Raw genomic sequence first — 11,486 nt, 5'->3', positions numbered from 1 at the left:
CGCTTCTCCTTGGTGTGGCAATGACAGTGACATAAAAGATGACAGAGCATTTATCAGTGAATCATTAAAAGATAAAACACAGCACCGAGAATATCACTGGATTCTAAATATAACGCTCTTGAAATGGATGTTCTTCAAACATTTATCACCTGGTTTTTACATGACTTTAATCTCATTTTCATCATAATCCATTAGTGAACAGAGCAGGTTGTCATTCACTCAAATGTAAGGGGTTCAACCTTTGACCTCACTGTAAATGTCCACAGGTCACATCCCCACTCTGAGGCCTGAATCAACATGCAGGTTATTTTGAAAAGTTAGCTAATACATATTTTAAAAAATGATAATATAATATGAATAATAATACATTGTATTTTGGTGGTTTCCACCAGGTTACTCGAGTACTGTATTGCTGCAGCATGGATTTGTGGGTATAATACCAGATTTAAACAAATTTCTTTTTATTGCTATGCATCTAAATTGACAAATGTTCAAAAATTATTAAATAATTATTAATAATTATTTACATGTATTGACAATAATGGTTTATTTTCAGTGGTTACACTGGAGTGTTAAAAAAAATTACTGATGGTGGGTGGTGTTGTTTTTTGGAAATACTTTTTGGTCAGCTGATGGCCTAAACCCCGTGACCTTCGGAGAAACTTATGAACAGCGAGCAGTGATGAATGTGCGTTTCATTAGCACTCGTCTTACTCGCACATTCTCTTACGCACACTGTGGTGAGGTTCACACACTCCTGCTAAGCGATGGGGGGGGGGTATGATTTGAAACTGTGGTGATGAAAAGCTTTTCAGTTAACAAACAAAATGCCACATTAAAGAAGGAAGAGGAAGAAGACGGAGGAGGAAGAGGAGGAGGAGGCGTTTTTATTCAGTTGTCAGTATGAAAGAAACAGCAGGACATACAGTCAGAGTTATCAATAAACACATTATTACATAAAGCTCCATAGAAGACATCAGTTTACAGCACACATCCTCCTCTGCCTACATCAGTGAGTTAAAAACTTTTACTTTGTAACATTGTAATTCAAATATCCTTCAGATTTACCTCCAAATCATGACGCAGACCAGCAGCAGGCCTGTGTCTGTCTGTCCCCATCTGTCTTTATTGACCTGTTTAGAACTGAGTGGTTTGTAAACCTCACTTCACTGTTGGAAAAGTCTTAAGACTTTCTTGATGTCCCTGCTGGCCGCTGACAGAAGTGCAGACATTTAACACAGGATCATTGTGTTAAGTGATCGTGGATCAGCTGCACAGTCAGCGGTACATATGTCAGCAGTCACTTCAACAGTCTGATCAACAGTCAGTCACTGAGTATGCTCAGAATTCACAACTCAATAGTGCTCTGTTTTCTCTCCCTCCCTCTCTCTCTCTCTCTCCCCCTACCCTCTCTTCCTCTCTCGTTCTCTCTGTCTCTCTCACTTTCTCTATGTGAATGACAGTCCAACAATGTCTCATTCATATATAGTAACAGATCTGACTGTGATTGGCTCAGCCTCTGTTTCCTTCTCTTTGTTTTCCTACAGTTTCATGTTTTCTTTTCACCAAATTTAAACTTCTGTTTTTCTTGTTGTCATTCATAATGTCTGCATTGTCAACATTTTGACTTAAAACCATTCTTCTCTGGTGAAACAACTGAAAACTTCACACCTGAAATCACTATGACCACTTAGATACCAACAAGACGTTGGTTGTTGTTTGACTACAGAAAGTTTTCGGTTAAGTTACTCTGGATATAGGTCTAGTTGATGCTGTTGAAGCTAAAGCTAATAATGCTAACAAAGGCACACACTCTCACTCACACACCAGGCACCACATAATCTTATTTAAAAACACACTTTTACTTTTACACTTTCAGAATTCCAACATTCCTGATCTCCCACAGGGGAAACTGTCTGTGTGTATGTGTGTGTGAGTGTGTGTTTAGTTAATGTCATGTGATCTGAGCCCAAAACTGGGTTGAATTTGGAAACCACAGAGGAGAGTGAACAGAGTCACAATTGTGTGTGTGTGTGTGTGTGTGTGTGTATGTGAGTCTGTCCAGAGCAGAAACAGATGTGTGATGTGTTGCTTTGTCTCGTCTTTTTAATCAATCCCTATTTTTATATCTTAACACCCAAACATTCAGGTCTGTGACCCTCTCTCTGTACCAAGGTTGAAAGATAAAAATCTAAGAATTGTATTTTTAATCCCAGCACACAAGAGTTAGGGATCCTCGGTTTCCTCCGTCGTTACGGCTAAGGTTTTTGTGTTTTGACTTCATTGACACCAAACGACCACACGAGGCAACATATTTGTTCTTTAGCTGGAATAAATTTGTTCATTTGAGCTTCTCCGTGGACTCTTGTATGGGAAGGTGATCGGTCCAAAATCATGTGTGTGCGCACTTCTCCCTTAAATTTGTTATTATTGGACCTAGAACCGTACCTAAATGCTCTGACATTTCCTGAAAGTCCTCCAGAAATACACAGTCCAGACAGTGAACATTAATCTTTAATTTGTTACAATTACAACTCTGTGCGTGCGTGTGTGTGTGTGTGTTGTATATGAAATGATGTAAGGGGTTTTCCTTTACCCTGGTTCCCTCCAGAATAAAAGCCCCTCCCCCTGTCTGCTCAGTCTACATTTATGACCGTCACTTTGACATTGAGCTAATTAATGACCGTGGCTAATGTAATCTGAAGAACGGAGTGGGCTGATGTTATTCCCATTTGTAAAAATGAGACACTCCCACTTTTTGGACTCTTCTTTTGTTCAAGTCATCCCATCTTTTTCTTTTCACTCTCTGCTTTGTTGGACATTGGAAAGCTCACCATGCAGATAGTCAGCATATAAATGGGCCTGGGTCTCAGTGTGACAGGCAGTCAGACAGATCTGAGTGTTGTAGATGTCAGGATAAAAGCAATGGGCTGTAAAGTAATGTGGAGGTTAAATACTTGACATACTACTTATTGTGTCCAATATCAAGTACTGTCACGGTGTGATTAGGTCAAAATATTGACATGCATATCTTTATGTGTACTCAAAACATGTGGCATTCGCTGAAGACGCAGAAAATTAGGGCAACTTCCTGTTTAGTTTGCCATTAAAAATGTTGTAGCAATTAAAAGCAAAATTGTCAATTAACTGCCAGAAAATTGAAAAAGTCTGACTTCCTTCTGGTTTTATTGTTTAAAATAGACAACAGATGTTGGACATTTAGGGGATGTGGGGACAGAGACCAGTTTTGCAGTGAAACAAAACCCAGACAAGATGTAAGAGACTAACCCAAAGGACATTGATGGTCACAGCGAGGTTACAGGTCACAGTAGACGAGACACCAGACAGTCGAGATGGAGTCAAGTGATGGACTGCAGTCCCTGAAGTAGGCACCCTGAGAGGAGGTAGACAGTCTCGTTCACTGTAGTTTTTAATATTTTTTATCTGTGTGTGTATTAAATGAGGTTTCACGGTTACATGACGTGTGACCAGCTGAGATCAGCTGACGATCAGCCGACTAAAGAACTGCCACCTGAACACCAACCCCTCTTAGCTTTGGCTTCTCAAATGTCTTTTTGAAAACACTGCATAGCTAAGCATCCACATTTGACCTTCAGCTGCACTGATGTCTAAACTGTTGCTGCAGCTGCTAATGTTGCTGCTGACTGTCAGATTTGCCATCGCTCTTATTTTCTAAGCCAAGAGGTTTCACTTTTAGCTAAGTGTGTGATTAAGCAAAGAAGAATACAGGATAAAAACATGACTAACGTAGAGTTAGAAATCTGTCCCTCCCTGAAAGCAGCACTCCTTTACAGACATTCTCAGTAGTTTGCGTGAACTTTGTTTTTCAGCTGTTGTTCACTGTAGTCGTTCTTGTTTTCTGCAGCATTCTTCTCATGCCTCTGACCCTGTTGATGTTGTTTTGGTTTAATTCTCACAATGATGTGAACAGTCACATGGTGAGTGTGGGGCAGGGAGGGTGGGGGGGGTAAGGCGGGGGTGGTGTGCACTAATGTGGGTGAAGATATTGATTTTTGTCGCAACAACCAAACAAGGCCAGGCCACTGTCTGCTGTGTATGTGTTTCCTCAGACTCAGGTTAAGGTCACGCAGTCACCATCTATGTGTGTGTGTTATTGATGTTCATTAGAAACCCATCAATACATCACTTTGTCCTCTGGTCTTAATGACTCTCTCCCTCTCTCCCTTTCTCTCTCTCTCTCTTTCTCTCTTTCTCTCTTTCTCTCTCTCTCTCTCGCACACACACACACAATGCTGTGTTCTGTGGACTCAGCAGTAATGGTTGAACCTGCTGACATTGACTTCTGCTGGTCTCTGATTGTATGTGTGTGTATGTGAAACCTGAAGTGACCCAAATGTACTGTATGTATTTATATTGACATGTACATACATACATATATTATGATTGGCTACAGTTCTTATACTAAAGCAACAAAGGAATGAAGATTGCAGAATGAAGAGGGCAGTATGAACCATGGTCTGCTTTATTGTACAGATTAGATATTACATGTTTTATTTTGGGGGAAACAATAACCTTCTTCATCTAATTTTGATCATGAGACATTTACTGTGTACGCAGGATTCAGGGTCAGTGTGCAGGAGGAGATTGTGAACTATAATCTCATGAGTTTTTTTCTTCTAGTGACCTGGTTTAGTTTAACCTCTAAATAGCACAGAAACACACATCCTTTGGGTTCAGTGACAATCAGCTGGATTTTGAATCCTTTTTTCACAGGAAGCTAAAAGCCTCCATTTTGAAAAATAGTTCTATACCACAAAACAATCTGTTGATGAATCAATCACATAATGTTTTATCATTTAGATTACATTTGTTGTAGTATTAGTTGAACCCCTTGGTTTGAGGCAGCTTTTTGGTTTTTATTAAAGCAGTTGATCCTGATTTTTTTTTCTTTCTTTTTTTGCAGATGAGCGAGAAGCAGTGCAGAAGAAAACCTTTACCAAGTGGGTGAACTCTCACCTGTCCAGAGTCTCTTGTCGAATCACTGACCTTTACATGGACCTGAGAGATGGACGCATGCTCATCAAACTGCTGGAAGTTCTTTCTGGAGAAAGACTGGTCAGTATTTTTACACCACACTGCAATATATAAAAACATACATGTATACATGCATATGTATTACATACATGTATCTAACAGTTAGATTCTTAGAATAGGAGATGAATATAACATTAATAGCTTCTGTATTGACTTTTGCCCAATTGAAAACCCAGGAAAAGCTGTAAGACCTTTCCTTTTTCCCAGTGCATCTGGGTGATGCTGTCTGAGGTTCATTAGCATGTTGGATGTGTTGCTATTAGCATATCCCACCAGAGCCCGACAAGGCAAACAGTGGTTGTCCGATCCGGCACTTGCACCGCATCACAGTTGTACAGTAGTTGAGAGGGGAGGTGGAGCTTTCCCACACAGCAGATTTAAAGGATGCAGGGAGGTCTCCTAACTCCTGGGTGTTGATCAAACAGGCCAAATGTATAAGTAAGTGAACAGCTCATCAAATGCTCAAACCATGACATCACCAGGGACAAATACAGATACTGTGACACCTCTAATTTCTAATGTTACCTATGTTTTCCTGAGGTTTTGAGAATATGAAAGGGCCAAAAGTAGTCATGAGAACAACGGTAATGTTTGGTTTTCATATTCACTGCTTAGTTCTACAAACATCTGCATTTACGTTGATCTTAAATAAACTGTGTTCCGGTTTGGTTACAGCCAAAACCCACCAAAGGTCGGATGCGTATCCACTGTTTGGAGAACGTCGACAAAGCTCTGCAGTTTCTGAAGGAGCAGCGTGTTCACCTGGAGAACATGGGCTCCCACGACATTGTGGATGGAAACCATCGTCTGACTTTGGGCCTCATATGGACCATAATCCTCCGCTTCCAGGTGACACCATCGACCTGTGATTTACAGAAAATGTCCAAAAATTCAGCTTGAACTTTTGACTAAGACCGAACTGACGCCAAATTTAAACCAGAAAAGTAGAAATGATTTGAATTGACCAAATGTTTTTCTTACGTTTTGCTAAGGAACACATCAGCGGAGCTCTCAGCCCCTTAATCTTCTCCTTATTTTGCTTCTGTGTCTCAGATCCAGGACATCAGTGTGGAGACAGAGGACAACAAGGAGAAGAAGTCAGCCAAAGATGCTCTGCTGCTCTGGTGTCAGATGAAAACGGCAGGGTGAGACGCCACTACTCAATACTTTAAAAGTTGTTTTCTGTCTCAGAGTAATTCTTAAAGAAAAATTAAATTAAATGTTTTAACCTCGTAAATATGATACAAATGGTGTTATATAGAGTTAACATATTTATCGTATATAAAAGCTCTAATGTCGTGACTTCAATATATTAACTTCCTGTGCAGATATCCAAATGTCAACATCCACAACTTCACCACCAGCTGGAGGGATGGCATGGCCTTCAATGCTCTCATCCATAAACACAGGTAACATAACTGGTCATTATGGTGTTCAACGATATGCTAACATGCTATTACATGTTATCAACAGTCCAGATTTAAAACATTCATTTTGAGGAGGGCGATTTATTATTGATAAAAAATAAAATAATTGTGTCTCCCTTGATTTTTCCTGTATAAACGAGTTCTTCATTTTCTCCTGGTTTCAGACCAGACCTGATTGATTTTGATAAACTGAAGAAATCCAACGCTCACTACAATCTCCAGAACGCCTTTAACCTGGCAGAGCAGCATCTGGGTCTTACCAGACTGTTGGACCCTGAGGGTGAGCGCACACACACACATGCTTGCGTACTCAAACGTGAAGCACCTGGGTCTGAAACAGAACTCACATGAGTCTCATTTACAGCAGTCAGTAATCCTGCCTGGGCTCAAATTTAAACATGTTTTTAGTCTATTGTGTATGTGAACAATTGTAAGTGCTCTGTCTATTGACTGAACAGATTTATTTTTTTTACAGCGACAAGAGCTTTGTATTTTTTGAGTCAGAGAGAGCTGTTGTTCATGCTCTTTGTCTCATATTATAGAGAGTGACCTCTTGTTTTGACTGATTTTTTTTTCTCCTAAATGTTTAGGTCTTGAAATCCTTCACTTGCCATTCATTTTGAAAGAGAGGGACACAAAACAGTAACTAGGAAGTAACTAGACAATCGGTTCCTTACTGCTACAACAGTGCTGCTATTTATGTCATTATATACAAGTCATTTACAGGTGATAAACAGGTGATGCACAGATGTAACTGCTGCTGTGTTTTTTTTTAATTTAATAATATGAAATTGTGTGTGTCTGTTTTTGTGTGTTGGTCCACAGACATCAGTGTTGATCATCCAGATGAAAAGTCCATCATCACATATGTGGTCACATATTACCACTACTTCTCCAAGATGAAGGCTCTGAAAGTGGAGGGCAAAAGAATCGGAAAGGTGACGCACACGGAAATGAACACAAAAGCAAGCCGTCAGAGACAAACGACAACAGCACTGCAGTCCTTAAAGAAGCTCTTCTGTTTGTTCCCCTCTAGGTTCTGGACCAGGCCATTGAGACAGAGAAGATGATTGAGAAGTATGAGTCTCTGGCGTCGGAGCTGCTGGAGTGGATTGAACAGACTATCATCATCCTTAACAACAGGAAGTTCGCCAACTCACTGGTTGGAGTTCAGCAGCAGCTCCAGGCGTTTAACACGTACCGCACTGTGGAGAAACCACCAAAGTCAGTACATCACTTAACAAACTCAGAGCTTAACTAACCAACTAACTGACCATCCAAATAATGCAGTGCTGCGTTAGAACGGTTTGAACTGATGACTGAAGAATTAGCTTAAAAACTGGCTCCAAAATGAAGCCCAACAAATGGGAATTAGGCCGATACGCTGTTTCAGAAGCACCTTCTTCTCCATGCTCGTAATGTCAGGCCTACAGAGTTGACAATGTGCGCCCTCTGCTGGTTGGTTTAATTTTTTATTTAAATTAAGTAACTGACACTGGACTTTTAACTTCACTACTGCAAACAATAAAACTAGAACCAGTTTAATGGGCTGGACCTACAGAAAAGAGTCTGGCTGCAAAAAACCAAACCACTTTACCAGTGTATCGTGTGAAAAACAGGTTTCATGTTTGAGACCATCAGTCGAACGTGACGGCGAGCCAGGTTTAAAACTGTATTTTTCATGTGTCAGATTCACAGAGAAAGGCAACCTGGAGGTTCTGCTCTTCACTATCCAGAGCAAAATGAGGGCAAACAACCAGAAGGTGTTCACGCCCAGAGAAGGAAAACTGATCTCAGACATCAACAAGGTAAAAACACCAACATCAAAATGACCTGATTGACTCCTTCCTAAATACACCCACATCAACATAATCAATAACCCCACTTCTGATAATAAGGTTTGTCTGTGTTTCTATACTTTCTTAATAGGCATGGGAGCGTCTGGAGAAGGCGGAGCATGAGCGTGAACTTGCCCTGAGGACAGAGTTGATTCGTCAGGAGAAGCTGGAGCAGCTCGCTCGACGCTTCGACAGAAAGGCTGCCATGAGAGAAACGTGGCTGAGTGAGAACCAGAGGCTTGTCTCCCAGGTAACCCAAACACACAAAGGCAGGTGGGACACATGTGCAGTGCAGTTGAATATTTTTCAGATATTTTATTGCTTCCTTTTTCATATTGACCCTATTCTTTCAAACACTTACATAAAAAGTTTTAAGTGAACATTAGTCTAAAACTGTTAACACAGCCATAAATGTAATCCTTGTTTGTGTCAAAACACAGACCGTGTCACTTGTTGGTTTTGGTACTGATTTCCAGTCATAACCATTGTTGTCTGCTGTTCTTACTCTTCTTTCTGCTGCACCCCCCGAAGGACAACTTTGGGTATGATCTTCAAGCCGTGGAAGCAGCAACAAAGAAACATGAGGCAATAGAAACAGACATTGCAGCCTACGAAGAGAGAGTCCAGGTCTGATTTTGAGATATATATTTTTTTAAAGTTCTTTTTGACAAGACTTCAAACCATCTTTTGAAGTTTTTGTCAACATCCTTTTTTTACTTCTTTTTTCTGCTTTTCTATTTTTTTAATCCTGCCTTTTTTCATCCTTTGTGATTTGCTGCTGCAGGCAGTGGTTTCAGTGGCAAAGGAGCTGGAGGCAGAACAGTACCATGACATCAAACGCATCACTGCCAGGAAGGAAAATGTTCTTCGTCTGTGGGATTATCTACTGGAGCTCCTGAAAGCCAGACGTCAGCGGCTGGAACAGAACCTGGGTCTTCAGAGAGTCTTCCAGGAGATGCTGTACGTCATGGACTGGATGGACGAGATGAAGGTACGGAAGAGAGTGCTGGGAGAACACTTGTAAAGTCAGAGCTCTGATCTTACTCTGCGTCCATCTGCAGATGCTGCTGCTCTCTCAGGACTATGGGAAACATCTGTTGGGTGTCGAGGACCTGCTGCAGAAACACGCTCTGGTTGAAGCCGATATTGGGATACGGGCCGATCGAGTCAAGAGCGTCAACAGTAATGCCGAGAAGTTTGCAGACTTTGGAGAGGGTGAGACTGATGTTAAGTGCTAAGATAGATGAACACATCACTGAGCGTCACTTTGAAAAAGTAAACTTTTGAACTCATTCTAAAAAACAGTCACCAGAGTACTCAGTTAAAACCAGACCAAAACCTGACACAGAAAGTAGTGACGCTAGAGTTCCAGCGGTGCCAATTACAACACCACAGTACTGACATCATATACACTGATGCTGTCTCACACACACAAACCTTAGTGATGCAGTGGATTTTACTGAGGCCACAAACAGTAGTACTGGTAATATGTACCAATGCTGCCTTTATGGTTAGAGGCTGACGTGATGACTCCAAAGTAGTAGTAGTAGTAGTAGAGAGTGAAGCGGTGACATCACAGCACCAATGCCTTACTCATAATTACAGCATTACACAGAATACTTGACCTACATATGCAATCACCAACAGAAAGAGAGGGGTGAGTATGTGGTGAGTACATTAAAGTACATGATAGAGTAGGATGTAGCTTTACTGTATTTGTAATTGTACATATTGTTTACATATACCTGAAACAGGAGCAGTGAGCTATGCTTTATTGCACTCAGGAAGTCTGAGTTTTTTTTTTGGATGTGTTCTCAACACACCACAGTCTGGCCAAGACTGGAAATCAAACCCTTAATCCTCCACTTGGCCGGATGCTTTAACCACTAGGCCCTATCTGCCAATGACTTCATACTTTTACCATTCAGTCCTAAACTTAAGGTTAAGGTAACTTTAGCAGCAGAGTAATTCCAGGATGTTTACTGATGTCACAAAGGCTGAGACAGATGCAGAAGTACCAACAATAATCATGGTATACTCACAGTACTCACACTGTAGTACCGATTATATATTACACACAGACACAGATGTTTGTAGACTGATCCGTATGGTCACTTTTCCCTCTCAGGTTACAAACCCTGCGATCCTCAGATCATCCGAGACCGCGTGGCTCACCTGGAGTTCTGTTACCAGGAACTATGTCAGCTGGCAGCGGAACGCCGCGCTCGTCTCGAGGAGTCGCGGCGCCTTTGGAAGTTCTTCTGGGAAATGGCGGAAGAGGTCAGTTCTTAGACTGTAACATCCTCAGCGTCTGTGATGTGAGCGACTGACGTTCTGACATGGCTGTGTCTGTCTACAGGAGGGCTGGATCAGGGAGAAAGAGCAGATCCTTTCCTCTGAAGATTACGGGAAGGATCTGACCGGCGCTCTGAGACTGCTGAGTCAGCACAAGGCCTTTGAGGATGAGATGACCGGTCGCGCAGCCCACTTACAGCAGACCATCAAACAGGGAGCGGACCTTGTGGCTGACAACCATTTTGGAGCTGAAAAGATCAAAGAGCGAATCCAGGACATTCAGGTACCAGAGAGTTCACGGTGGAACTGTTATTGGTTGGAAACATGTTTATTCTTGACATACATCTCAAACACAGCAAACATCACCGGGGATGGTTTTCATTGGAAATGAGACTCATAGCAGCCATTTTGTTCCAAGTGATGGATTTACAATTTGGAATTCAGCCTTTGTAACTCCACTCTCTAAGCTGTAGGGGGCACTCCTATGCATTTTAGCAGTATTTTACAGTTTTTTTAAGACACCTTGTACTGCTGCTACGTCCTGCAGGAACAGTGGGCAGCCCTGGAGCGTCTCTCTGCCGTCCGTAAAGCTCGTCTGCAGGAAGCCTGTAACCAGCATCAGTTCCAGGTGAATCCCCTCGGGCCTTTTTGCAGATTATTCTTACATTTGTTTCAGAAGCGCTGAAAACTCCTCTTCATTTCATAGGCCGATGCCAACGACATCGACACATGGATGCTGGATGTTCTCCGAATTGTCTCCAGCGTGGACGTGGGTCACGATGAATTCTCAGCTCAGACACTGGTGAAGAAACACAAAGATGTGGCCGAGGAGATCGACAGCTACAGACCT

The 11,486-nt window shown here is 41.7% G+C and overlaps 1 protein-coding gene across 2 annotated transcripts in view; it reads left to right on the top strand.

Annotated features, from left to right (window-relative positions):
• The window catches only part of LOC103387669 (spectrin beta chain, non-erythrocytic 1-like), a 37,831-nt gene that overhangs the window by 8,932 nt on the left and 17,413 nt on the right, over positions 1 to 11,486 (top strand). For both annotated transcript variants that reach the window (XM_017037254.2, XM_025060763.1), the window contains exons 2-17: positions 4,946 to 5,097; positions 5,752 to 5,925; positions 6,130 to 6,221; positions 6,405 to 6,485; positions 6,668 to 6,783; positions 7,329 to 7,441; positions 7,540 to 7,727; positions 8,194 to 8,311; positions 8,433 to 8,591; positions 8,873 to 8,968; positions 9,126 to 9,332; positions 9,403 to 9,556; positions 10,470 to 10,621; positions 10,701 to 10,919; positions 11,184 to 11,264; positions 11,343 to 11,470. In XM_017037254.2, the coding sequence (XP_016892743.1) occupies positions 4,946 to 5,097; positions 5,752 to 5,925; positions 6,130 to 6,221; positions 6,405 to 6,485; positions 6,668 to 6,783; positions 7,329 to 7,441; positions 7,540 to 7,727; positions 8,194 to 8,311; positions 8,433 to 8,591; positions 8,873 to 8,968; positions 9,126 to 9,332; positions 9,403 to 9,556; positions 10,470 to 10,621; positions 10,701 to 10,919; positions 11,184 to 11,264; positions 11,343 to 11,470 (2,230 nt within the window). The remainder of the gene's footprint in view (positions 1 to 4,945; positions 5,098 to 5,751; positions 5,926 to 6,129; positions 6,222 to 6,404; positions 6,486 to 6,667; positions 6,784 to 7,328; positions 7,442 to 7,539; positions 7,728 to 8,193; positions 8,312 to 8,432; positions 8,592 to 8,872; positions 8,969 to 9,125; positions 9,333 to 9,402; positions 9,557 to 10,469; positions 10,622 to 10,700; positions 10,920 to 11,183; positions 11,265 to 11,342; positions 11,471 to 11,486) is intronic.

This window comes from Cynoglossus semilaevis, chromosome 12 (genome assembly GCF_000523025.1).
Source record: "Cynoglossus semilaevis isolate Cse_v1.0 chromosome 12, Cse_v1.0, whole genome shotgun sequence".
Classification (NCBI taxonomy): Eukaryota; Metazoa; Chordata; class Actinopteri; order Pleuronectiformes; family Cynoglossidae; genus Cynoglossus; species Cynoglossus semilaevis.
Note: the sequence above shows the minus strand (reverse complement) of the source record. Positions and strands in the feature narration are given on the sequence as shown.